Source organism: Lynx rufus, unplaced genomic scaffold (assembly GCF_022079265.1).
Source record: "Lynx rufus isolate CCGP_SWC_20201006 ecotype Redwood Valley unplaced genomic scaffold, mLynRuf1.p SCAF_11, whole genome shotgun sequence".
In the NCBI taxonomy this organism is placed as follows: Eukaryota; Metazoa; Chordata; class Mammalia; order Carnivora; family Felidae; genus Lynx; species Lynx rufus.
The window spans coordinates 8,620,305-8,648,070 of NW_025814825.1; the positions used below are offsets into that span (position 1 = coordinate 8,620,305).

At 35.3% G+C, this 27,766-nt stretch overlaps 1 protein-coding gene across 1 annotated transcript in view; it reads right to left on the reverse strand.

Moving 5' to 3' along the window:
- Window positions 1–27,766, reverse strand: part of CTNNA3 (catenin alpha 3) — a 1,681,070-nt gene that overhangs the window by 75,490 nt on the left and 1,577,814 nt on the right. Inside the window, exon 15 of the mRNA XM_047071866.1 lies at window positions 2,476–2,581. Within this exon, the coding sequence (XP_046927822.1) occupies window positions 2,476–2,581 (106 nt within the window). The remainder of the gene's footprint in view (window positions 1–2,475; window positions 2,582–27,766) is intronic.

The following is a 27,766-nucleotide window of genomic DNA, read 5'->3' on the forward strand; positions in this document are numbered from 1 at the left end:
CTGTCTAAAATTTTTTTGTTAATCTATCAAACAACATCAGAAGCACAGTCATAGACAATCTCCCCAGAAGATCTCGATAATAAGAATCAGGCTCATAATCTCAATTTTGATTCTTCAGAATCCTATTTGTTCAGAACAAAAGTAATGAATTTGAAACTACTCTCCTATATGAAGTGGAAGAAGCCAAAGAGGGTCATCTGTAATTCTTCATTATTCAATGACTATTTCTTTAATCTTCTTTTAAAATGTAAGAGCTGTGGGAAGTGAGACAATACTTTTACTTTCTTCCATTTAATTTGAATAAAGCTAAAAACAATGGTATAATGTAATAAAGCTACATTATAAAAGTACCTACAGCTAGGTGATTCTGATGCAATTAAAGAAGAAGATCAATATAAGAAAACGAAACTTCCTAGTGACACAATTATTTGAACTTTGAAAACTGCATTCCAAAAAAAACAGAGACACACTGGCAGGAAGCACTAAATGTTTAAAAAGTTATCAGTACACACAAATCTCTCTAATGCATTATGTTTCACCTATTCTACTACTGTTTGGTCTCTCTCATAAAATGAATGCAATAAAATTCTAAAATACAGAAAACCATGGGTGGGTTTGGGCTTCAATAATTTATTCATACTGTATTTTGAATTATATTAGGAAAAGTTTGTTTTTAACTGTAAATACTAAATACTAAATACTAACAAGATTCATAAGATGTTTAGAAAGCTTAAAGTAGCAAGATATTTAAAACAGATGTATATTCGATAAATATTTAAAAATATTTGCCTCAGTATTCTTTATTTGTTTCCCTTCCCTTATATCCAGAAATATCTAATAATATAGTTTAAAGCTAATTGTTTTTCAAAAGGCAAAGAAAAAAAAAGACTGAATAAGAAGCAGCCCAATAAAGTTTCGCTCAAAGTAATAGGCAAGAAATAATGTAGAATAGTTGCAAAGTCAAAAGGAAAAGTGCTTTTTTCCCACAGGGAAATAAATATATATTATGAAGGTAAGTAATATAAAACCTACAAAGTAATACTATATATCAGTTTGAAATATTAATTGGATTTCTCAACGTATTCACTAAAGAAATCGACAGATTTTTCTATTAAAGTTTGGCAAAAGGTAATTAATAATATAGCTCCTGCTTAGAAATTTGTTTTAAGGTTTATTTATTTACTTTTGAGAGACATAGAGACAGCATGAGCTGGAGAGGGGCAGAGAGAGAGGGAGAGGGAGAGAATCCCAAGCAGGGTCCATGCTGTCAGCACAGAGTCCAATGCAGGGCTTGAACTCATGAAACCCTGAGATGATGACCTGAGCCAAAACCAATAGTCAGATGTTTAGCCTACTGAGCCACCCAGGCACCCCTGCTGCTTAGAAACTTGTAATAGAAACATGAAAAATCTCAAAAAAGGAACTGTGTAATGTATAGAATTGTTGAAAAATTATATTGTACACCTGAAACTAATATAATACTATATGTTAATTATATTTCAAACAAAAATAAAAAATAAAATAAAATTATAAAATAATTTAAAAATTAAAACACAAAACAAAACAGAGAACAATCTGGTGGTTGCTGAAGAGAAGACAATTAGGGGAGTGGGTGAAGTAGGTGAAGGGGGCTAAGAGGTACAAATTTCCATGTATAAAATAAATAAGTCACAGGGATGAAAAGGATAGCATAAGGAATATAGTCAATAATACTGTAATAACCTTGTACAGTGACAGATGTCAGTAATAGTTACCATGTGAGCATTTTGTGATATATATATAATTGTCAAATCACTATGTTGTACACTTGAAACAAATATAATACTGTATATCAACTATCTTCAATTAAAAATATTTAAAACATAAAACAAACAAAAAAAGAAAGGAAGGAAACTAAGTGTTTAAAAACTTTAGCATTTGTCTCCATTGCTTTCCACATTTTATGTATTCACTTTAGTGTTCTACTAATTACTACTTGTCTTTTACACAGAATGACAGAATATATTGTTAACGCTGAAACATAACATAATAGAATTTAGGAAGGTATTGATTTTTGATGAGCAAAAATTTATAAGGTATTAAGAAAAAAAATACTAACATTGAGTATTACAGTCTATTAGAATAATTTGAATTTATTTATATTTGAAACTCAAATATATATTACATATATATTTTTGAAACTCAAAAAGCTGGTGTTTTAAGTAATTTGAATATATTTGAAGCTCAAAAATCTAAGAAATAATAAAGCACTATGAATAATAAAAACAACAACAATAATAATAATGCCCTAAGAAATAATTAACTTTTCCTTAGAATGAATTGCCCACTACTTGTGTATTAATTATGAAATAAGATTTTGAAATAATAATTTAGGGAAAAGCAATCTGATGAAGTTAAAAATCCAACTTCGTTTTAATCAGTGTTTCATGGTAGAGAGCAATTAGCATGGACTTTCCTCGTTTGTAAAGGACTCACCTGGTTGGCAATCTGCCGAGCAAGGACATCCATCCTTGATCCTGATTCTGATATCATTTTAGCGGCATAAATCACATCAGTTGTATGTTTCAGTGGTCCTTTGCCCCTTAAAGCAAAATAATACATGTTAGTTTCAGTGGCTCATGCTAAGATACAAATACAAATGCGCACACACACACACACACACACACACACGGGATTTGCACCCCAGAATACTGGCCATTTGCTTTACAAACTTCAGTTTTGGAAAGGCACAAATTAGACATCAGAATTAAATGAAAAATGAAAAACAAAAGAAGTCCCATTATGTTGAGATTCAGGAAATACTGCCAACAAGCTGGACTCCATTTGATCTTCATTCCCAAGTGTTTTTTAGAGTAAACCTCAGTCTTGAGATTGAGACTTGCTTATGCACTATTGTGCTTTCATCAGCAAGTCTACTTTTTAATCTTCCTCTTTATAATCTTTTTTTAACAGTCTTTCAGTTAATTGCATTGCATTTTTACCACATTATGTCTTCTCCACAATTAATTAATTGTAATATAATAGTAATTGAGTATGAATCTGGAGTCCCACTATCTTGGACTATTTCCAAAAGAGACCACTTCTCATTGTTTGTATCAGTCAAGTAAGATAAACAGCCACTCTGTGCCCCTGGTTCCTTGGTGGTAATAGGAATGCATACAATGTGGAGCCTTTCTAAGGATTACATGAGCTAATGTCTAAAAAGTGATCAGAACATGGCTTTAAGGAAAATAAGCATTCAACAATGCAAATTGTGGCTGTTACTTTAATTTTGGTTCCTAACGCTATGGAATAAAAGTTGGGTTCATTTATGGTTTTACAAGGTAGGAGAAGAAAGAAGTATACTTCCTATACTTTTTGAGTGGGATAACATAAGGAGATACTTTTCTATCTTCTCTTTCCTCAAAAAACAATGACTACATACATGAATGTAACTGTTCCATACACCCCAAACTGCCTCTAAAATTCACGATAAGCAAGTTTTCCTGAAAACATGGAACTGCATGCTTAACACAATGAAAACCTGGCCTCAGCATATGGCTATTGCCATACTTCTCCTCTTTGAATATGCTGACCTAGGTTGTTTTATAATTTTTTTTAAATTGACATTAATTATTACAAAATTGGAGTTGCTCTTATCAAATTTACTTAATGCATCAGCCAGAACTAGATGTTATGTACATGGTTATCTTCAAGAAAGGCAATGTGTTTCATTATTTCTGTGCATCTCTAGAGAAAGTTAAATAAAGCTGTCTAAGCTTGCAAGGCAAGGTATCAATTTTCAAGGTCTTAAAATGGACAAAAGTTGCTTCTAAGGAGAGCAGCTAACACTCTTGCAGCTTAAACAATGGTCAAAGAGTTACATCTAAGGAATGCATCTAATGTACTCTTCCCCGTCAAAGTAATATATTTCCCCATATAAAAACCTGGGACTGATGAAAGGCAAATTGCCTTTAGCTTTAAATTCATGTGTTATTATGAGACCACTATCTCAAACACATGTAGAATTTAAAAGTAATACATTATGACAGACCACAATTATTCTCTTCTTCATGTTCCTAATTAAATGTATTGCCTGGCAAACTTCCTACTGAGGGCCCAACAAAATACGCATTTTACAAATGATTCCACATCATGCCAAGCTTCCAGAGGAAGCTGCAATTACCGAAACTATGATAAATTTTTTAACATTCCAGCCTGAAATGTGCTACGTAATGAAGGCTTTTTAAATTGGGAAATACATTCAAAGGTTGTTTGCTGCCTTCATTTTCATAATGGGTTCTCAGGATCTCCTGTCAGCAAATTGTGTCTTAAATCATTGAGTTTGGATCCTACAGAGAAGGATACCCAGAGGAGGATGGGATAAACTTTAGAAATATTTTAAAGATACTGGAGGCCAGAAATCTTTGATAAATATTGGTTGCAATAATAATTTTTTTCCCAAAAGTAGAGCAGATCAAGCCCCAGAGAAGGGAGTCTGCCAACTAATTGTTAAACTATATGTTTAGAAGGTATAATGGGAAATGTTGCAATAATCCAGCAATGTTGATGCCATGGAAAAATATTTTAGACAAGTGAAAGGGATACCTTTGAAACTTGATTTATTGGTACAACATAAACCTCTCAGCCATTTTTGACGTTGCCCCAACCTTGACTCCCATTCCTTCCCCATCCTCACCCTGTTTCTGTCATCCACCTCTCCCTTCTTTCTCTTTGGATTAGCACAAGAAATAAGATGATACAGCTGATGGGTAATAGTTCAATTAATTAGGGATCTGGTTTAAGAAGAGAAAATATCAGTTTTATAGACTTATTTTGTCTTTTCAGGGACAGAAAATATCTATGAAATCCTTTGGTATTTTCTGCTACTGATTAAAAAGAAAACAAAAATACTTCATTATATAGTTTACACTTTGTAGCCCCTACATTTTTGATAACATAATATTACTCCTCTTTTCAAGGTTGAAAACGATCCCTTTAATCCTGTTCACCTTTGATATTCATAAAGAATAAATCTCGGGGTGCCTGGGTGGCTCAGTCAGTTGAGTGTCCGACTTCAGCTCAGGTCATGATCTAACAGTTCGTGAGTTCGAGCCCTGCGTTGGGCTCTGTGCTGACAGTTCAGAGCCTGGAGCCTACTTCAGATTCTGTGTCTCCCTCTCTCTGCCCCTTCCCCACTCATATGCTCTCAAAAATGAATAAACATTAACAAAAATAATTAAAAAAAAGAGTAAGTCTCGAGATGTTGTGGTTCATTTAATAGGTGAAAACAATGATAGTATATACTTTGTTCCATAATAGTAGCTAATAATACATTTAACATTATCTATGTGCTAGGTGTTATTCCATAAACAAAATGATCTGATCATTATGAGTTTAGAATTATTATTATCCTTATCTTGCAGATGAGGAAACTGAAGGAGAGAGATGTTAAATATATATTTTATTAAGTTACCCAGATAGTAAGTATTGGAGGTGGGATTTGACCTCAGGCAAACTGGCCACAGAATCTGCTTTTAAAGACCATCCTCTACTTCTTTCAATAAAACACACTAGGATAAAATTAAAATATTAATTTTAATATGCTAACTAGACTTATTGTGGTGATAATTTCACCATACAAATATTGAATCATTTTTAACACCTGAAACTAATACAATGTTATATGTCAATTATACCTCAATTAAAAAGTAATAAAATAAATATAGGGAAAAATATTAAAAAGATCTCCTTAGCCATTGATGGCAGTTAGCATGAATGCAATAGAAAGCAAAGCCACGGATTAGATTTAGGTGCTGGGTGGTTGAGAGGGCCACCAAGAGTGACTGGCTTATGCACAATGGCTTCAAGGAAGATAACCTGAATCTGTCTTCTAGTCCCAACAAAATAAAGATGTCTAACATTACATGGACTTCTAAAGTCATGACAATGGTTAAAATGGTTTAGTAGGCTAAAGTCCTGGGATTTCTTTCTTGAGATACTACTACTTTTTTTCTGTTAGATCAATGTCCGTCCTCCCTCTCCCCCTTTCCTTGGATTCTTTTATTTTTAATTTTTTTAAGTTTATTTATTTTTGAGAGAGACAGAGGCATTGTGAACAGGGTGGGGACAGAGAGAGAGGGAGAGAATCCCAAGCAGGCTCTATGCTTCAGTGCAGAACTGGATGCGGGGCTCGAACTCATGAACCATGAGATCATGACCTGAGCTGAAACCTAGAGCTGGAAGCTTCACCCAGTGGGCCACCCAGGTGCCCCCAACCCCCTTTCCTTGAATTCTTAACACCAAATTCAAATTCAGCCATTACATAAGCCATGCTAGAGGGAGATCACACTTTGATGTCTATTTATAATACAAGAAATAGAACTTTTATCTGACAATCTTAGCTTTAGACATAGTTATTTCATTTAATTCTAACACTCAAAATTGGCGCTGCAATAGAGTGAAATGAATAGACTTGGTAAATACATTTTGTCTGCTTCCCAGTACTGCTACTTATTAGCTATATAGCCTTGGGTAAGTAACAGTTGGACTGAGCTTATTTTCTCTTCCTTAAAAGGATTGTGATACTTGCCACATGGTAAGGATTAATAAAATCACATATTTTCCACAATATTTGGCACATATTAGATGCTCAGCAAATGTTAACTTTTTCTTTTCCTCATCCCTTTGTGAATAATGGTATGTTTAAAAAATTTTCTTTTGCCTTTTTTATTTAAAAATTACAGTACTTGCCAAACAATATGAACAGACTTGATTCAATTGAGTTCTTTCTTATACCTGATGACAATATGGCTTTGTATAACCTTGGTCATAATATCCTCTCATAAGAATATAAAATATACACACACATAAACTCTGTGTTCATAGTCATTATTGTTGTTCAAGGTTGTTCTTTAACTCCTTATAAAGTGACATCTTTTTGGTAGTAAAAACTTCCCAAGATAAGTGATTTAGCTCTACAAGAGTACCATCAAAATTCTGTTACTTGTAATTCTGAAATTAGATACAAAAGAAAAAAAAAAGTAATTATCATGAAAGCAACCAAAAATGATGAGATAAAGAGAGGTACCAGACTCAAGCAAGGACACACTGTTCTCCTACCATTCAATCATGAAATTTTAATTAGGCACCTCTCTCCCTCTGCATGTTACTTTTTCTTATAAAGTGTTATTATCAAGTTTTGAGGACTCTAGAAAAGTCCTTAGAAAACCAGCAAGTGAATAATTCACTAACAATCATCCTGAGTAATTAATACACTAAGGAACCTTTGGGATTCAATTTGGAAAAATGTGTTGCCCCATGAAAGAAGGGAAATATTGTCTGAGAATTGTATACATTTTTTTTTCACTTCTGCTCCTCTCGTTCTATATTATTCAGAGTAGTCTACTGTAACATCAAAATATCTTAGTGGCTTAACACAATAAAATTCATTCTTGTCTCACATCACAGTCGGGGTGGATTGTGGGCTCGTGGATGATACACCACATAGCCATTTAAGAACCAGGTCTTCTACCTACAAGATACCCTGTTCCCTAAAGTTTCACAGCTCTGTGCTGGGTCTGCTGCATCCACATATCTGACTTGAGAAAGGAAAGGAATCTCACAGTAGATTTTAGGGATCAAGGTAAGAAATGTCACTCCAACTTGTATTCCAGAATCCATTTTTTAGCATTTCCTCTGTACATACTCCCAGGGATGCTAAAATCCTATATTTTGTTTTTAGCCACAGAAGTCTGTGTTTTCTGTGAAGGGTACTTTGGATGTCACCAGGTCATTGAGAAAAATTGGGAAGGTACCAAGGCTCTTCACCAATACAGCTGAGATTATGAGACATATACTCTGCCTGGGCAGAACACCAATTCTATTTATTGTTTTCAAATGATCACAATGTAGATGGCCTATTATTAAAAATAAAAACTACATGAGTTTTAGTTTGTGCATGGTAATCATAGTCTTTCATGTTCAATCTTGTATTTGTTTATGAAACAAGCATAGGCTTATTTTAGAGATCCTTTTGGGGACCGACCTGGAGAAAACACTGAGTTATTATTGTTATAATTATTGCTGACTCTACTGCTGATATTGTTGTATGTGTCTGTGTGTGGGGGGTTGTGCATGTAGGAAGTAGGAACTCCCTTTCTCAAACCTAAAAACTGGTTTTCTAAAAAAAAAAATGAGGCATAAAACTTTTCTCTATTGTTCAGCCCTCAAATTCCCTAATTTACCCTCTACTTGTTAGCATTGTATCAAATCTTAGACAGACTATAATATTTAGAGAAGGATTTCATGAAGTGATTTCATGAAAACACTAAATGCCTAGGTGGAAGAAGAAGTAGAATTAGAATGAAGCATTTCCTTAGTAAAGTTGGTTTTTAAGTTATAGGCAAAAAAGAGGTCTGCTAACCAGATGTTTTTATTTTTTTCTTTAATAAAACAGAAAGCATTATCTAATTCTTCCTAAGTGTGAAGATTTTACTATTTTTGTATAATTTTATACTGAAAGCATACATGATAAAAAACATTTTGTATGCTTACCCTGTTCCCGGAACTGTTAAATTGCTCAATTTTCTCACTTGATTCTCACACCCAGCATTGTGCATCACTCCACAAACTTAAGAGTAGCCCTATCATGGATACTTGTGCATACCACAAGTTATGCTACCTTACGTGTTCATTCTGTTCCTAGAATCTGTTATCTTCACTCTAAATAAGAAAACAGAAGCATAGGTGTGCCTGGGTGACTCATTTGGCTGAGCATCCAACTCTTGATTTCATCTCAGGTCATGGTCATGAGATCCAGCCCCTCCATCAGGCTCTGTGCTAGGCATGAAGCCTCCTCTAGGGGTCTCTCTCTTTCTCCTCTGCCTCTCCCCTGTGCACATGCACCTGTGTGTGGGTGTGCCTGTGCGCTCTCTCTCTCAAAAAATAAAAAACAAAAACAAAAACAAGAAACAAAAACAAAAAAATAAAAGAAGAAGCCTAAAAGGTCAAAGTTTCCTAACTTTTCTTCAAGGTATATGAATATTGGTTGGTCTAAATTTAAAAGCAAGGAGTTAAAGGTATTACTACCTTCAGAGCCAATTAAAAGGAAATAATATAGGTGGAAGCATGATCTTAGGTTTTCTGTTAGTATTCATTTTGAAGCACTGAAATTCAGTGGATAGCTCTGACTCAGTGGAAGGCTTCATTTGTTTGTAAGGAAATACAAAAGAATGAGAAAAACATTCCTAGGCATTTTTCTGAGTGGAGTTTTATGAAGGCATCATATTCTGTCTATCTTACTAGTTCCAAAAGTTATGAAATAAATAACCTCTTTTTTGATTACATTTCTTTCATCAGCATCATGACATTTGTCTTTTCCTTGTTTTATTAAAAATTTTTTTTTCATTCTCCTTGGGGCTGAAAGCAGATGCATGTAAGGGGAACAAAAAGAAAGTCACAATTGTGTTTTTGTCTCTCAACTGGACTTTTGACTTTCGATTCAGAGAGAGATACAGCCTAGTGGTGGGACTGACCATCAGAAGAGTTCTAGAACTAAAAATGAAGCCATTAGTGTTCATTTGAGAATTCTACCACTGGTGAAAATTGTTGTCTATTGGTAGAAGTTTTTTCTACTGACCTCAGCCCCAGTTTTGACTAATTAAATAGGTTGTTTTAATATCACTTGTAAAGATCATAGACGTCTTAGACATACTGCCACACTTATCTATTCTTCCCAACACAAGGACATTCTTGTACTGACCTAAAGGAAAACTAGAGTTGGTAGTTGCATGGATGCTGATTCTCACTGCTCCCTCTATATCTACAACTGCAATCACATCTTGTATTAGTTAGTCTGCTAATCCTTCCTCACACAGAATTCTTGTATTAGTTTCCTATTGCAGCTGTAACAAATTATCCCAAACTTGGCGACTTAGGACATCACAAATTTATTATCTTGCAGTTCTGGAGGTCAGAAGTCCAAAATAAGTTTCACAAGACTAAAATCAAGGCACCAGTAGGGCTGGTTCCTTCTGGAGGCTCTGAGGGGAGAATCTATTCCCTTGCCTTTTTCAGCTTCTAGTGCCCACCTGTATCCCGTGGCCTGTAGCTTCTTCATCTTCTAAGCGCATAACTCTAATTGCAACTTCCGTCATTACAATAGTGGCTTTCTTCTTTCTGATGTCCTGTTCTTTCTTGTAAGGACCTCTGCTATTACTGCAAAACCACCCAGATAATACAGGATAATTTTCCCATCTCAGTATCCCCAATGTAATCACATTTACAAAGTCTCATTTGCCATAGAAGGTAACGGTCACAGGCTCATAGGATTCACAGGATTAGGGGTGGAATCTTGGAGAGCCGTCATTCAGTCTACCACAGTCCTCATGAGTCACTACCAAGTAGTCAGACTTGGCTCCTAGTAGGGAGCTACTTCTTTTCTTGGACTTAGATCAAATCAGCCTGAACATATTGACAGTGGTCTGGTGGTTGCTTCTCCAGCTTGCTGGTTTTTTGTTTGTCTCATTGGTTGGTTGTTTACGTGATCTGTATTATTCCAACTGCCAGTGAAAGTGTCAGGTTCTCAGTTCTTAATGGTTTGCTAGCTGTATGTTCCTTTATTTACAATTGATATCAAATAGTGGGGACTGGGGAAATTTGGAAATCTGGAAAAACCGGGGTTACCTGAAGAGATACTTCATGTGCTTGGTGCTGCTCTCCTTCCTCATCCACTACACATTAATTTAGCATGTCTTTCTTTCCTCCCAAGCCTACACAGGAAATACATACAACCACTGAAAGCACATCAGACTCTAGCTTGGGGCAAGAGGAGACAAGGAATCCTATTCTGGGGTAGATGCAGAATGTTTCTCAGGTGATTATTACATGTAGTCATTTTTTCTTTGGGACCTACATACAGGCTTTGAAAACTCTGGAATATGTTTCCATTAGATATTCAGAAACTATACCCACTGTATACTTAAAGGGGTCATTTAGGAAGACCATTAGAGTTAAAATCACATAAGAAACCTCTTGGAAGCAATTGGTTATTGAAACTGAAATAAGGGATAAACTTCTCACTGGTGGCTCTCCAGACTCTTATGGGTAGTGAGCATTAAAAGGAAATCCATTTATATGTTTCCACATGCATGGGAAAGTAACCCCTCTGGCACCCTCTCCCCCACAAAAAAGACTTTTAAATTTTTAGTCATCAATACCCTTGCAGGACATAATGGAAAATCTGTACTCAGCACCAACATTTGAAAACAGGTCTCTTCTGGCCTTCCACACATTACTTCTCTGAGTGTGCACATTAATCAAAGCCAATGTACTGTAAATACAATCACACTCTCTGACCGTGGGAGTTCCTCTTTGTTCCTGTTGGCATTGGCTTCAGCATTAATCATGTACATGATCTCTTACAGAGCCTGGGCATTTTTTCCAGCTTCCCTTAAACCACTGTGATATACTGGCTGCTCCTGCTCCTTTAATATCAGACCAAATTTTATGGGCTTAGAAAATAATCATCTTCAATTTATGGAAATAATATAATTTAGTTTTTATTATTTCGCATTTGACCTCCTTAAAGCCTACATACCAACTCACTTCTTATCTAGTCACAGCCTAATGTTATCAAGTTCCAGTTGAAGAAAAATATATGGGCACGAAAGTCGGTAAAGACTTACCACAGGTCATAGATTGGATGCAGAGCTGGTTCAAGGGTCTAGCTTGCTACCAGTATCTGGCCTTCTCATTGCTTCTTAGATGAGGAAAACTGCCAGCAGATCTTTGGGATGGCCTCCCTCCCTTCCCTAATCCAGTTAGATGGAGCTACAGCTTATTAAGTTTTAAGATATTACAAAGTCTGCCGTTTTCAATTGGCTTATTCAGATTGAGCGTGATTCGATACACACTCTTTTATGCAGTTAGTTTTCATGTTAATGTGCCACTATTGCTGCTCTCCATTGATTTATATGCTTTATTGAATTTGTTTTATTGTGCAGTGACCCAAAGTTGATTTCTTTAAAGTAAAGGGTATGGTTTTAAAATATGAATGAAATAATCTGCTCTAGTTCAGACTCACATTATTTTTTACTTTCTCCCTCTGTCAGGCATGATATCCAATTATTTATCTAATGCTCTGGGAGACACTATCCTGAATGGCTCCTCAATTAGAAGAAGTTAAATCAATATCATTGTAAAACCTTAGCCATGCAGCTCAGCTGTGTGATCCACCCTCTTGTCTGTGTGTGCTGGCCTTTGCCCTCAGAATCTCTTGCCTGGGAATAAAATAGACTCATGCCATACTTAGTCATTTGGATATGCTTTCATATTGGAGGGCTCAGTCTCGAGGGTCACATGTTGATATCAGAATGAACTATATTCAAAGGACCATAACCTAGTTTCGAACTGTGTGCTTAATGATTTATTTCTTATTAAACCAAAATTACAATAGAAAGGGATAGAAAAGAATGTCAGGGCTTAGATTTTCTTTTTTCTAACTTCCTCTTTTTTTTTTTTTTTTTTTTTTTAACATTCCAGACTTTTTTGTTCTTTGTCAGGCATGGGTGCTTTGGTGCTGCCTCAGCAGTGCCTAGGGTCAAGGTGTCAGTTTGCATTGGACCACAGATCTCCTCCACCCCTCTCTATGGGGGTCTATTTTAGTCAAGGCCTGCCAGTTCTCTGTTTCTGAAAATAGGCCTCAAAGGTTTCCTGAAATTCTTTTGAAAACTTTAATGATGGCATGCAAGCATATTGAACTTGACTGAGATGGCTGGCTTTCTCTCCTACCCAGAGCTCCTCCCTGAACCCCAGTGTTCCTCTTTTTGAAAATATTCCTTAAAATGTGAGATGCAGGGTCTCCAATTAAGGGGGGGTTATTTGGGAAGAAAGTCATAAGAAACAAGAAAATCAATGGCCATATGATAGGATGATGGTTACTCCAAATAAAATCCAAATTTGCCCCTCTCAAGAGAGTCTCACAGAATTCATTTCTATGGCTCACAGTCCGAAGATAAATAAACTTTTTTCCCCAATGGGAAAAAATGACATTTTCCCAGAGGCTAAAATCATTAAGATGGTGACTGTTCCATGAGATCAGTTCCAAGAAAGCTAAATACGCTTATGGTAGGAGCTGGCTTTCTAAAGCCATCCCCTCTTCACATTGAACTTTTGCTGCTTTAAATAGCAAAACATCCATAGTTTTAGCCAAATAGGTTACTTTGGGCCCTTATTCAGTCTGCTCTGTCAAGCATAGAATGAGATAACACGTTTTATCTTCATCTCCTCTCTTTCCCTATTTTACTTATGTTACATGTGTGCTAATAAATTAGGCCTATTATAAAAGACATATAGAAATATAAATTATACAGAGATCAATTAAAGATGAAAACACTATTTTAAATATCTTGCTAATGATGATGTCATTAAAAACAATCTCAAGACACAATATACACCCTTAAGGAGAAATTTAACATGAGGATTCGAGAATGTAAATCCATTCTTCAAGCATTCTTCTTTTTTTTTTTTTTGTTTTTTGTTTTTTTTTTCAACGTTTATTTATTTTTGGGACAGAGAGAGAGACAGAGCATGAACGGGGGAGGGCCAGAGAGAGAGGGAGACACAGAATGGGAAACAGGCTCCAGGCTCTGAGCCATCAGCCCAGAGCCCGACGCGGGGCTCGAACTCACGGACCGCGAGATCGTGACCTGGCTGAAGTCGGACGCTTAACCGACTGCGCCACCCAGGCGCCCCTTCAAGCATTCTTCTTGATAATTAATTTCATTGGCCCAGTTCTTGTCAATTTTTATTAGATCGTCATTGATTTTAACTTTGTAATGTGGCTGACCAATATCTCCTGCTAAGAATAAACAGAATTGCCAACTCTAACATCTTGTTCTTTGTTTGGGCTTCTTTTTTTAATTGTCCTCAATCCATGTTTTTTTTTCCCCTAAATATTTTAGAACAGATCCAATTGAATGAAGTTTAGCTTAGTTAAAGCTATATGGTATAATTCATAAATCCAGTTAATCAGGCACATATTAACTGTTCAATAGTTGAAAGCTATTGAACAAGTAAAGGCACCATAATCAACCTTCCTAGGCTGTAGAACTCTCTTGTCTGAAGTATGCAGTAAAGGAGAGTATTAGTGTCAATCATACATAAAATACTGGTAAGAATACAATTGTTAACATTTCTGATAACAAACATAAATACAATTTCAAGTATTTTCTCACGGACTCGCTTTAGAGATTACCATTTAAACACACAGCTCAAACGTAATCTTTTCCAGAAAGTCTTTCCAGTTGCCTAAAGCAGGAAATACCAACTTAGTCCCTCGGAACATTTCTGCCATCTTATAGTACCTCTCTTGAGACTGTCACCCCTTTCTGCCTTAGAGTTATGTATATGCATGTCTTAGTTCTTGAACTAGAGGCTGTAGACTTACTGAGGAATGGTCCATGGATAATTCATGCATAGGTTTCCCAGAACATATGGACCCAGGGAGAGCAGTAGGAAGACAAGCCAGGAACTTACATATCCTAGTTCTTAAAAAAAGTACATGTTTTGAAGAGAACAATTAATAAATTCACTATCCCAGTTGCAAATAAAAGTATACAAAGCTGTGAAGTTTATGTTGTCGTCTTGCCTCTATTAGGTATTACCAAACAGTAGGTTACCAGAAGGCATGAAAAAGAAGAACCAGAAATAAGAATATATTTATTTTAAAGGTTCAAAACAAATGTCAAATTCGCAAAGGACATTTTGCCTGTAAATAAGCGCCTGAAAGGCAGCTATGAATGGTTATCCTAAAACACTATTTTATTCTAAAACTTTTAAATATGCACGCAGATACCTTAAACATATACTCATGTATAATTCATCTTCCTTCTTTTCTAAGTTAGTTCTAAATAGAAATTACAAATGACCATAATCACATGTTTTTATTACCCCCCACTTTGGATACTGGATATTAGAGAAGGAAGCATTATGTAAGTTAAAGAACAACTAAAAACAGTTTATTCCTGTAAGCACAGATGCTATAGTAAAGACAACAGGAATTATTTTTAGGTGTTTTTTTAACAGCAAAGAACTAAAGGTTAAAGGCGAATTCAAGTTGAAAACCAGAAAACATTATAAATTTTTTTAAAAGTCAAGGAACAAAAGGACAATTTATTTTTAAACATAGCTGCTATTTTTGGAAGCATGGCCAATACTTGAAGGGCTAGGAATTGTAGGTTCTGCTCTGTCTTCTGAGAGCAAAGCTTGGGCATCCTTTCTAGTTTTGCACATACTCAGATAGCTCCCGAGTATCACCAAAGTGAGATTCATGATTTAATTTTCTTTTCAAAGGTTATGTTCTCATCATTAAGCCATGAACATGGTAACTAACTGTGGAGATATGCCAGGCCAGGCTGGTGGAATTACAGAGGTTTCTGCTGGGTCAAACTGGACAAAAGTAAAGGCAGTCAAGTCATTTGCACTGCAGCTTATACTGAGAATTCTGAAGACCATACCCTACTACTAGACGGGGGCCTCCTGCCACAGTCTGGTTCTTGGAAACAAAGTTCCATATCACCCACATAAGAAGAGAGTCTTAGGAAGCATGAGCATATATTATTGCTGTAGTTTCTATTTTTTTAATAATTTTTTAATGTTTACTTATTTTTGAGAGACAGAGAGTTCAAGCGGGAGAGGTGCAGAGAGAGAGGGGGACAAGGATCCAAAGTGGCTTCTGCACTGACAGCAGAGAGCCCAATGAGGGCTTCAAACTCATGAACCACGAGGTTATGACCTGAGCTGAAGTCAGAAGCTCAACTGACTGAGCCACCCAGGAGCCCCTGCAGTTTCTATTTTATCAATGAACAAGTACATGTCATATTGCCTCTGACAATTGGACTTCCCTATTTCCATGGAATGATAGTTCTTCTTGGCTAATCCTGTGTTGGGTTGAAATACACATCTCTACCTTATCTCTGATCTCACATAGCCTATTGCTTGCAAATGGATGAAGCCCCAGTTTAGGGATCTTGGCCTACCTCATCACCTTGGTGCCACTCTCAAATCCCCATCAGATACAATTACTTTGTCTCTTGGTTCTACTCCCTCTTCTCTGGTTCCATCTTGGTTATACCCTCTCTGTGCAATCTCACCGTGTATGTTTTATATTTTCTTTCTTTTTCTTTCTCCCTCTCTTTTTGTTGTTTTTCTTTTTTTCTTTTTGCCTCTTCCCTTTCTCATCCCACCCCTCCCACCCCATTCTCCTGCTAGTTAAAACTGAAGGTACTTGTTAGTCTTACTTGTGGATTAAACAGATTGTTGACCCTTGGTTTCACAGAAGTTTTAATGTTACTCATAACAGTAAGTTTCCACTGTATGATATTTTAAAAACTAAAAAGCAGGTTCCTACAGATTATTGATTTTGATATGTATTGATTTTGATATACATAACAAACCTGCAGTATAAGAATGACAGATTATCAGCCGCAATTACAAAAGAAAATATTGATGCTCATGTAAACTTGTGGTGAAATCAGCTTTATACATTCAGGAATTGGCAGATAATTCTTGCCCTAAGCTTACACTATCCCTGGCTCCCATTTTCCTGTATTCTTTTTGGGGCCCAAAACAAACACAGCCCATCTTCTTTCTGTCTTGAATCATGAAAGATTTCACTTTTTAGGACTCTTTAGGAAAAACTACTTCACTTCCAAGAAGGGTGATAATTAACCCATTCATTTGATAGATAACTATTGGTTATTGGTGATGTGCAAGGTGCTTTGCTAGGCAATGTGATAGATAGAAATATGAATAAGGTATGACCCCTGCTCTCTGTAACACAAAATGACTGGATGGAAATGTCTTTCCAAAGGAAAGAGCACTTGGGCAAATAATGTCTTCCCTTTTATGTCATAAGCTGTTAGATGCAAAAGTAGAAAAGTAGTTCATTTGATCATCTATTTATTTATGAATGCATTCACTAGCCAGAGCTATTGTGCATTTTAACTATAGAACAGGGTCTTTCTTAGACATTTATATCCTTGAAGCTTGAAAACTATAGGGAATACAGTAAAGTTGAGAAGCAAATAAGCATGTAAAATAAATAATAATATAGTTTCAGATGTTAATAATGACAAGATGAAAATGAAACCAAGTAATGTGATAAAATACTAGGTTGGGACAGAGAATATTAGTTGAAGGAGAAACTAATTAATGTCTGTACCAAGTTTGGAACTGACAGGAGAAGCCATATAATAACAATAATTGAATGTGCATGAGAAAAAAAATACGTAAGTCTGACATCTTCGAGTCCAGCTGGAGCTGTGAAAGTGATCCACAGAGTATTTCCAAAAGAACTAATTTCTTCCTTGAATAAGTACTATAAACCATACATAGGGATATTGAAGGATAAAAGTAAGCAAAATGAGACAAGTGAATGAAAAATAGCTAATCAGAGTGGACATGAATCATGATACTTTATAATCACAAATGTTTTGAACTTTACAATTATAGAAACTGGTAGTTGAACAGAAACTTGATGGCCAATTAGTCTGGGTTCTCTCACTGTGGAAATGATTTCTCCCACCTCCATGACTAATAGTTATCTAATTTCTGATATTTCATATTTGGAGTTATGTTGAGAAAAATAAGCACATTTATACAATAAAATACCCCCTCAACTCAGTTCATATTTTTCTTTGGTTTTATACATGTATTTGTTTCTTTGATAAAGTACATTGCTTATTTATTAAATTTATTCAAATAATAAATGTTTCTTACACATGCTATTCATCTGTATTACTTTCATAGAAGATAATATATTATTTCAATAGTTTACTACATCATAGAAACCATTGTATTGAGGGGAACAGTGTTGAACAAATTACCCTTTGTCAAAAACTATACATCCAAAAGACTTACATATGTATCAATTAAAATCACTAGCTCTCAACTATCACAAATTTCAAAATAATTGATCATAAATTTACATATATCTACACACACCATATCCACATATATATACACACACCCATATATACATATACACGCATACATATACACACCCATATTCATATATATGCAACACACATACACACACACACCACATCATGTATGTACTTTTAACTGATAATTTCAAATATTTGTGCAATAGGCTTTGATTTCAGTAAAGACCTTTTAATCATTTAAAATAAAAAGTTTTCTATTGAGCAAAATCATTTTAGCAATTGAGTTTTAGTAAAATAAATAGAATAAGGTGATGAAATTTAATCTAGGCATCACAATGTAGAGGAATATGACCAAAATTTTTAAATTTACATTTTGGGTTAGTTGTGTTTCTAGAACATCTGTTATGCTATTATGACAGGTGTTTATTAATATGGATGTCTAATCAAATCTCTTGGTTGCTAATAGCTTGGCAATTCAATATCTAAATATTGTCAAAATCCTTGATTATATGTTGAAAACTGTGGATAATTGATTCAAGACTGTTTCCCTTGACTAGATTAAAAAATTAAAACCTCTCCTGTGTACTTTCCTTTAGAATCTCAATATTTTTCTGAGATTTCTAAAATGTTTCAGTAATGAGAACTTATAAAGGAATACAAACTTTCTATGAGCCAAGATGGGTCTTGATTCAAATTTCTTTGGGTCCTTCATTTTTCAAATACAATAAAATTATTTTCTTAATTTTTAATGTTTAATTTTTAGAGAGAGAGAGAGAGAGAGAGAGAGAGAAGGAGAGAAACTGACAAAGTGCAAGCAGGGGAGGGGAAGAGAGAGAGGGAGACACAGAATCCAAAGCAGGCTCCAGGCTTTGAGCTATCAGCAGAGAGCCCGATGCGGGGCTCCAACTCATGAACCATGAGATCATGACTGAACCAAAGTTGGACACTTAACGACTGAGCCACCAAGCCACCCCACAATAAAATTATTTTTAATGCCCCGGGCTGAGAGTGAGTTCATAGTGGCTCAGTAACAAAGTAATGCAATTTATATAAATATAAGTACACACACACACACACACACACACACAGAAAGGCCTACAAAAAACCCTTTTGGGTACATCCAAGCTCAGATTTTAGAATTAAATTTTCTTAAAATAATTTATTAAGTTCTGAGTAATAAGAGTCAACAAGAAGCAATTTGGTGCCCTCCGCAAATTGGTTGAGTAACTTCAAATGGATGGTATTTACACCGTAGACTCTGAGCTGGATTTTCCTTTTAAATATGTAAGGACATGACACACATCTCAAGGAAATTTCTGTGGTAATAGCATTAAATGGAAATATTTGAAGGTCTGAAACTTAATAATTACAGATTCTGAAAGTTTAGAATTTATTTACTTCTGGCACACTTTCCTTCTACCATTTCTGTGAGGATAATTGCCAGCTTTTGGCCTATCTCAGGTTTGAACATGCCTTCCTCACTTAAGATGAACCATTTCTAGCTTTTTTTTAATTTTATTTTTTTAATTTATATCCAAATTAGTTAGCATATAGTACAACAATGATTTCAGAAGTAGATTCCTTAATGCCCTTTACCCATTTCGCCCATCCCCCCTCCCACTACCCCTCCAGTAACCCTATGTTTGTTCTCCACATTTAAGAGTCTATTATTTGGGGCGCGTGGGTGGCTCAGTCGGTTAAGCATCTGACTTCAGCTCAGGTCGTGGTCTCGCACTCCGTGAGTTCGAGCCCAGCATCAGGCTCTGTGCTGAGAGCTCAGAGCCTGGAGCCTGTTTCAGATTCTGTGTCTCACTCTCTCTGCCCCTTCCCCGCCCCTTCCCCGCTCATGCCCTGCCTCTCTCTGTCTCTCAAAAATGAATAAACGTTAAAATTTTTTTAATAATAATTAAAATTTGAAATGTTATGAGAATTACCAAATGTTACACAGAGACACAAAATGAGCAAATGCTATTTGAAAAATGGCCACAAAAAACCTTCAGTGTGTAAAAACAAAAACAAAAACAAGCCCAAAAAACAACCCCCCCAAAAAAAACACAATTATCTGTGAAGCCCAATAAAATGAAGTACAATAAAATGAGCCATATTTGTACATGAATTAGAGTCTATTAATGGGTTGTTTTTCATTAATTCTCTGAAAAATTCATTTTCTCCCTAAGATGTACATGAATTATTTTCATATCTTATGTGGCTATGTTTATCTTTATGGAATTGGTATTATCATGGTTAGGTATATGAAAGCATCTGTGGTTGGGGCATAAATACAATATTTTCTATCACTTTAACTCCCTGACGGCAGAGAGGATATTGGTTCCTACAGACATCTTTTCAACTGCTCTTCAGAAACAAGTGTGGCATGATCCAGTATCTGTCATCTTATAAAACAAATAACCAAAAACAAACACACCTGTGGTCATGGGGCCCAACTGCTTATCTAACTCTGCATTGGGAGATAAAGTCAATTAAAATACATGTACATGCACTCACATCGGTTGACAAAGAACGAGTGCAGAAGTGTGTTCACTAAATAAAATCGCCAATTCTGAATCAGCTTATGTATTTTTATTCACTACCTTTTAGTTCTGCTTTGTTCAATAAAGCACTACACTACTTAATTAACTTGTTTTTGGAGGATACACACAATCACATATAAGTGTGGCTATTATCCAGGTGAACAAAGTGGAAGCTTTCAAATTTTTTTTTCTAATATATCTTCAGTGTTGTTTTGAAAGAAAATAATCAGTCATCCACAGATGAACATCCAGATTGCTTAATGAGCGCAATTATGACATCTATTTTACCGAAGTCATTCTTTATGGGCACTCACGATTCATGTAGAACAATTATATTACAATATGCTTTACTTATTACAGAAGCAACACTTCTGTTTTGTGTGAAATGTCACATTAAATTTAAAGCCCTGAAGTGCAATGGCCTTCAGAGAGATATCAACCATTTCTCAAGTCAGTCACCCTGGAAGGGATATTGAATTTTTAGAAAATAGGAATTATCTTCCCTATCTGTAAAATGAAAAGATGGGACAGATAATCTTACTGGACCTTCCAGCTCTTAGATCTTATAATTTTATGCCTTTTTCTCTTTCAATAAATAATTCTTCCAAATTAAATAGACTATATATTTGGTTTAAAACTTTAAAAAGTATATTTTGGAGTATATTTTAGTATACTTATAGTGTATTTTATTATATTTATGGTAAATTTTATACAGTAAATATTTTTATATATTTTTATAAAATGACAAAGTACATTTTGTAGACAATCATATTTATATTTATAGTGGGAAATATTTATCTTCTATATTGTTATAAAGCAAATGTGTTTTTACTTTCAGCTATCTGAAACCAGCTAGGAAGACAGCCACACAGATGATCGACCATATGGCATTAATAAATGTATAACCAAGACAGACATGAAACACTTTATATTTTAACCAAACTGCTAAACTAACTCATGAAAATGTCATACATTACCTATTTAGCTGAGAGTTTTATTGCAGAGAAATTGTGTCATAATTAACAATTAACATAGGACCAACCATTCTATTTTATGATTATTTCTCAAATGAATTAAGAAAGATGGATTATCTTTCATCTACATTCAATTAAAGCTCCATACAATTATCTATATAGGAATATATAAATATCAATGATTATATAAAAAATGACTCAGTCCATTCTATGACTAGCATTTCCACAGAGGGTACCATGGGGAATAAACTCACTATAATTAATTTTTAGTTAGATTAATAATTTTCAAACTATCTCCACTGAAGTGCCTCAGTGGCCAATTTTGGTTCCCCACTACAGAATCCCCTAGTTCATCTTCTTTTGTTTACATTTGTATGATGTATCTGTGGTTTTGATTTTTTAAAAGATCCCAATGTTTTAGAAAATATTTTAAAAATTCTGTTAGTGAAATATTGTAGTACTATATAAGATGATTTAAATAAATGCAGGACCACGGGGGGGGAATGTCAAGGAAAAATGGGCATTTGAGGAAAAGAAACTGGCTTAATAAATATATTTTAAAAATTTTTAGTATGATTTGATATCACTGTACATCCCACGTCTATAAAATGAATAAGGTGAGATAGAAGAGTTGATTATTTTGTTTCATGTCTGCCTGGAAATGGAAACATCTTAGCATAATTAGTCAATTACTCCTTTAGTGTTTCCTCGGTTTTATCCCTGCAATATTGTGATAAATCCTCTATCGCATTCACTATATATCTGAGACCAACTTATTTTCCTCAGAGGAATTACAATGGAAATAGATGGAACTATCCAATCCTATTGGATTTTCAAGCATTCAAAATTTAATAAAGACAAGAAATTTACTTCAAAATGGTTCTTTCCTCCATTGCAAAATACTCAGCAGCAAAGTAGTTGAATGTGATTTTATATTATTTCTGTTGTGTTAATAAAAATGGCAAATTAAGCCAAAGCAAACAGCTTCCACTATCATTTTAAAGTTTATAAGACCAATTTTATTTGGAAGAAAGGCATAGTCTGCACATATCTATTCCAGAAGGCTAAATACAAACTTGTAAGAGTGGAGCCTTGAGTTGGAAGAAAATGCAAAAAGGTTTGGCCAAATGGAAAGGAGGGAGGGGCTGGCACACACTAGTTATGGAGTTGTTCTGGGAAAAGGCATCCAATTTGACCAAAACAGAATTTCCATAGCACAATGTTGGACAAAGAAATAGGAGAGTACTTAAAGACCAGACCCAGGAAGCTTGAAATGCTGACAAGTTTAGGATACCGTTATTTTTACACTCAACCCAACTGAACTGGTCTGCAGATGGCAGAATCTGTGGAAAATTTAAGCAGCAGTAATTTCCCTTTCACTGTGGACAGTAAACTCTGAGTCTCAGAGAACACTGGCTGGCTGCAAGGATGATACGCCAGTAGACAGGGTCTTTCGTATGTTCTCAGGAATGTGACCCCTAAACCTGAATGCTTATGATGATCTGCATTTTACTCATGGTTGATCACTCCTGAACCCTCTGCCTGACCACCAACAGCTAATAAATGTTTCCCTTCTCTGTCCATTTAATCTTCACTCTCTTAAATGTTTTTTATATATGTGATCTTTCTGTTTGTTACGGTAATTACTTAAAGATAGAAAGTCTGGAGGCACCTGGGTGGCTCAGGCAGGTAAGCCTCCGACTCTTGATTTCCGCTCAGGTTATGATCTCATGGTTCGTGTGTAGGTCTCTGCACTGAGAACAGGAAGCCTGCTTGGGATTCTCTCTCTCTCCTCTCTCCACCCCTCCACCCCTCTCTCTTTCAAAGTAAAGAAATAAACTTTAAAAAGAAGATAGGAAGTCTGGTCTACATATATTGTACATACCCCCAAACACCAAACATGAGGACTGTGAATGCTCAAACACAGTTAATGATTAGTCTGATTGTATCAAACCTACTGAAAGAATTTAAAAGGCTGAACTGATCTGTTCTCCTGGTAATGATGGAAAATCAGTGCTACTAGGAAAAAATGTGAATTAATTTCTCATAAGAGGATTGCCAAACTGGAGGAAATTGTAACAATTATCTACAGGCAATTTGTGTTTGACATTATTCTGTGTAATTTAAAATGTGAATTATCGCCTTAAGTATTCATAATAGTACTTTGAAAAGAATTTACATTAAAACTAACTTGAGGTATTTGTAAATAGCAATATGTTGAAAACAAGCAATGAACTTTGGCAGAATTTCCTACTCATTGATTCATTCATATTTGCATTATTTATAAGATGCTAATTGGGCTGTTCTCTAGAAGAGTCTCTAAATACAGTGCTGCACAAAAGCTCTAGTTTTGTGAAGACCAAACAACAAAAATTCATAGAGCTATCATATTGTGAAGATTCTATCTTTGATAAACTACAATATTAGCCGCCAAAATTAAGAAAGAACAATAAGATAATACTAAGGAAAACTAAATATATTTTTTACTTTGACTAAGTGAATATGTCAACTGAAGGATTTTTTTTCTGAAAATAATATGGAATGTATATATAGTATCTTTGCTGTGTTTTCTGTTAGGTGATGTCTTTTCTAAAGGTGTGGAGTGAATTTTTAACCTTAAGTTTCCTTGGACTAGCTAGCAACCTGTGCAACCTTCATCAGTTAGGCTCTTCTCACTTTGACACTACACTCCCTCCATACACACAGAAATAAAGAGCAGACACAAAATCTCCAGTAGCTTTGAACAAAAATCATATTTCAAAAATTAATAATGTATGCAATTATCCTCCACCTATGTGTATAGGACAGGGTTGACACTGACTCACTTTTGCTTTGATGAAAGACAGCTCTACTCATGATTCCCTTCACTTTCCTCAGTATTAACATTTACCAAAAAAAAAAAAAAAGTATTCATTGCTCTATGACCTGAGATGCATTAAATATTACATGCCAGTAATTATTTTAGAGACAAAGGAAGAAGGGGACTGTGCTTGTCCCATGTATACATGCCTTAACAACAGCATGGCACCCAGAGACAGGCACTTGATGGGATACTACATCACACACACACACACACACACACACACACACATACACTTCTTATTAAGGCACATGAAATTATTTACCATCTGGACTCCACCTACCCAATCATACCCTGCCATACTTCACCACCCCTCACCACATACCTTTCACACTAACTATATGGACTCTCTTACCCTTACATATCCTTGCATTCTTATCTCCATCACTTAGCTTTTCTGTTTCCTTAGCCTATGACCTCACTCCTCACTTGTCTACCTTGTCAATTCCAATTCATCCTCTGGTGTCTAATGTTTAATTTCCACCTTTTCTCTAAAAAATATATGGACCTCCTCAAAGTAACGAGTTACTCTCTTGTTGCTCTCCCATAGCACTTAGTGTAAAACATTGATCTTAAACTATATCCAGTTATTTTATTGTTGTTCTGAATCATGTATTTGTTTCTTTGCTATAATTTGCTGTAATTCAAATTTGACATCCAAAGGCTAGGTCAAAGTGTTTTAACTATCTGTACTACTTAGAACAGGCTTATCATGAACTAGGTGCTCAATGAATATTTTAAGCAATCTAATAAATCCTTTGCCAACCACTTATTTTCCATGTTTGCTTAAAATTCTAATCCAACAAAACAATGATGAAATAAATATTAAAAATGGCTTCCAGGAACTTGTGGATTTACCATTTTTTTATTGCAACCGAGGAATCAGTCACAACTTTACCTTTAAATAATATTTTTAGCAAATATAAAAAGCTTTTGAACTTGGTACTTCATCTGTTAGCATACATATCTCATGAGTTTGGAGTGACAAACAGGGGACAATATTTGAAGCAGGATGTAGATTAATGTTGACATCAGCCAATTTTGACTTAGTCACCTGGCTTCTCCATTTCCAATAATAAAGGAGATGTAGGTGATGTATGTTGCTCTCTTATTACAGAAATACAGATATCAGTCAAATTAAAGTATGCCTTCATACAATGTTACAACAAATTCTAGTTTAAAAATACCAGCCCAAATGTGTGCAGTGATGAAATATTGCTTGAATAAATAGATCGGAGTTCTCTGTAGATATATTTTAACATTGCTTCCTGAAGCCTTTCTCAGTCTCATTTACTTACCAGTAAAATGAGACAATGGACCACAGGAACTTTCAGGCCTCCTAAATGTTTGAAATACAACACTTGACAAATAAGATAATTTACTCAATAGCTGAATTGCTAAGGCACTGTTGGCAGTTCTTCAACAAGACGTCTTTCAGAAAAAAAAAATCGCAAGTATTTATATTATCAGGAGCCTACCTATCCTACATGTACTTTATTCCATGATGTTTTTAAGCAATATAGGTTTATGATGACTATTCTAAATATCTCTTTTCACAAATGGAATAGAGTTGGGTTGCTATTCAGTAGCACAGTTTGGATTATTAAGAACCAAAGGTATGTGCCTCCTCTAATCATCTGAAAAACATAGATAACAAGTTAAAAAAAAAAAAGTAAAACTTCTCCCAAAGTCATTGAGATGTTTTCCCCAATGACAAATGGTATGAAAATGCCCATGCTTTGGAGAATGAGCCTTTTACCAAAATGACAGCACCTTCTGTAAAGATGGACTGCACCAATGTGCAGTTCAGAAACTCTACATGTCACATTATGCTGTCACTGACAAATTAAAATGAAAAACAATCATCAAACTCTGTTTCCCAGGCCACATATTAGGTCAACACTAAACTATTTGATAATGTGAACAATGGCCAAATGAAGAAGTAAAACATATGCTTTCAGAGACACGTGACAGGTTTGGAAAGCTAATTACACACAAATTCAAATGATGAAACGAATTCATGACTAGCCTGAGATAGACCAAGACAAGCTCTGTGAATAAATAAAAGTAGCACAAGTTCAGTGGCATAAGAATCAGTGTCATATAGGGGCGCCTGGGTGGCTCAGTTGGTTAAGCATCCAACTCTCGGTTTCTGCTCAGGTCATGATCTAGCTGTACCTGAGTTTGAGCCCCACGTCAGGCTCTATATTGACAGCACAGAGCTTGCTTCAATTCTCTCTCTACCTCTCTCTGCCCTTCCCCTGCTCACATCCTCTCTCCCTCTCTTTCTCTCTCTCTCTCAAAATAAATAAATATTTAAAAAAAGAATTAGTGTTAAATAGGGAGCAAAAGACTATGCCCTCTGCAGTAAGCCTGTGGCTTGATAATATATCATGGCTTGAGGAAAAAGGCTGCTGATTTTCCACAGATAACCATTTCTAAACCAGCAACACAGGAATATTCCTAAGGTTAATATCATCTTTTATGTTTTAAAATGCTAGATCTAGCATTGACAGCTTTGTATCTAGTTGAATGCTTTGGTTAACAGTGATTAAGAGGCTGATCCTGGCATCTTCAAGAAAACCTTTCATTTTAAAATGAAAATGCTGCCGATATCCATGACGTTACATCCTCTGTTTTTGTTTGTCTGCTGTTGTAAACAGCACACACAACCCAGTGTGGACTGGAGAAGTTAACTCAGTTGGGTAAAACACTGGGTTAATGAAGACAAGGTCACAGATTTTATCCCCATACAGCTCAGTTAATTTGGCAGAGAAAAACCTTGTTGCCAAGCTCCAGCTGTTATTTCAGCAAGCCCAATTGTAAATTCATGGTGTGGGTCACAGTGGATCAAAACAACCCACCCATCCAGTCTCCTGGAAAACAATGCCAAACGCCATGGTTCAAATTGGCAATTGTGTATTTTATTTAAATGGCACAGTTTCTTTTTCCAAATGTTGCTTAGCTCTGAATAATGATGGAAGATAAATTCAGAAAAATTTGTTTTACATCATTGAGTGCATTTTTGCACATGATCTACTGTCATTTTTACATCTATGGTTTGTCCACCTGTAACAAAGGAATAATTCATACCTCCTAAACAGCAGCATTCAACTTGCGTCAGGCACAAATGGTGGTTTCGAAGGGTGTAATTATGTAAAATGCAGTACATTTTCTGAGCCTCAGATCTAAAGGAGGATTTTTAGAAATGGAATTATATCGATATGACCATGATAATAACAGACATTTTGCTACCTAAGCATTATGAGTAGGAGACATCCTGTTTCATAAAAGAATCATGATTCAAAAATGAGCCTATGTCGTACATTGGTAAAATCAACTGTAAAAAAGATTCTGCCTGACCATGTCAAATGTTAGAAGCAACACACACACATACACATTTGGGTTGAAAATCAAAACGCCAGTCTCATGGTCTAAAGTTTGTTTTGTATCTCCCCATGAGCCGCTTACTTT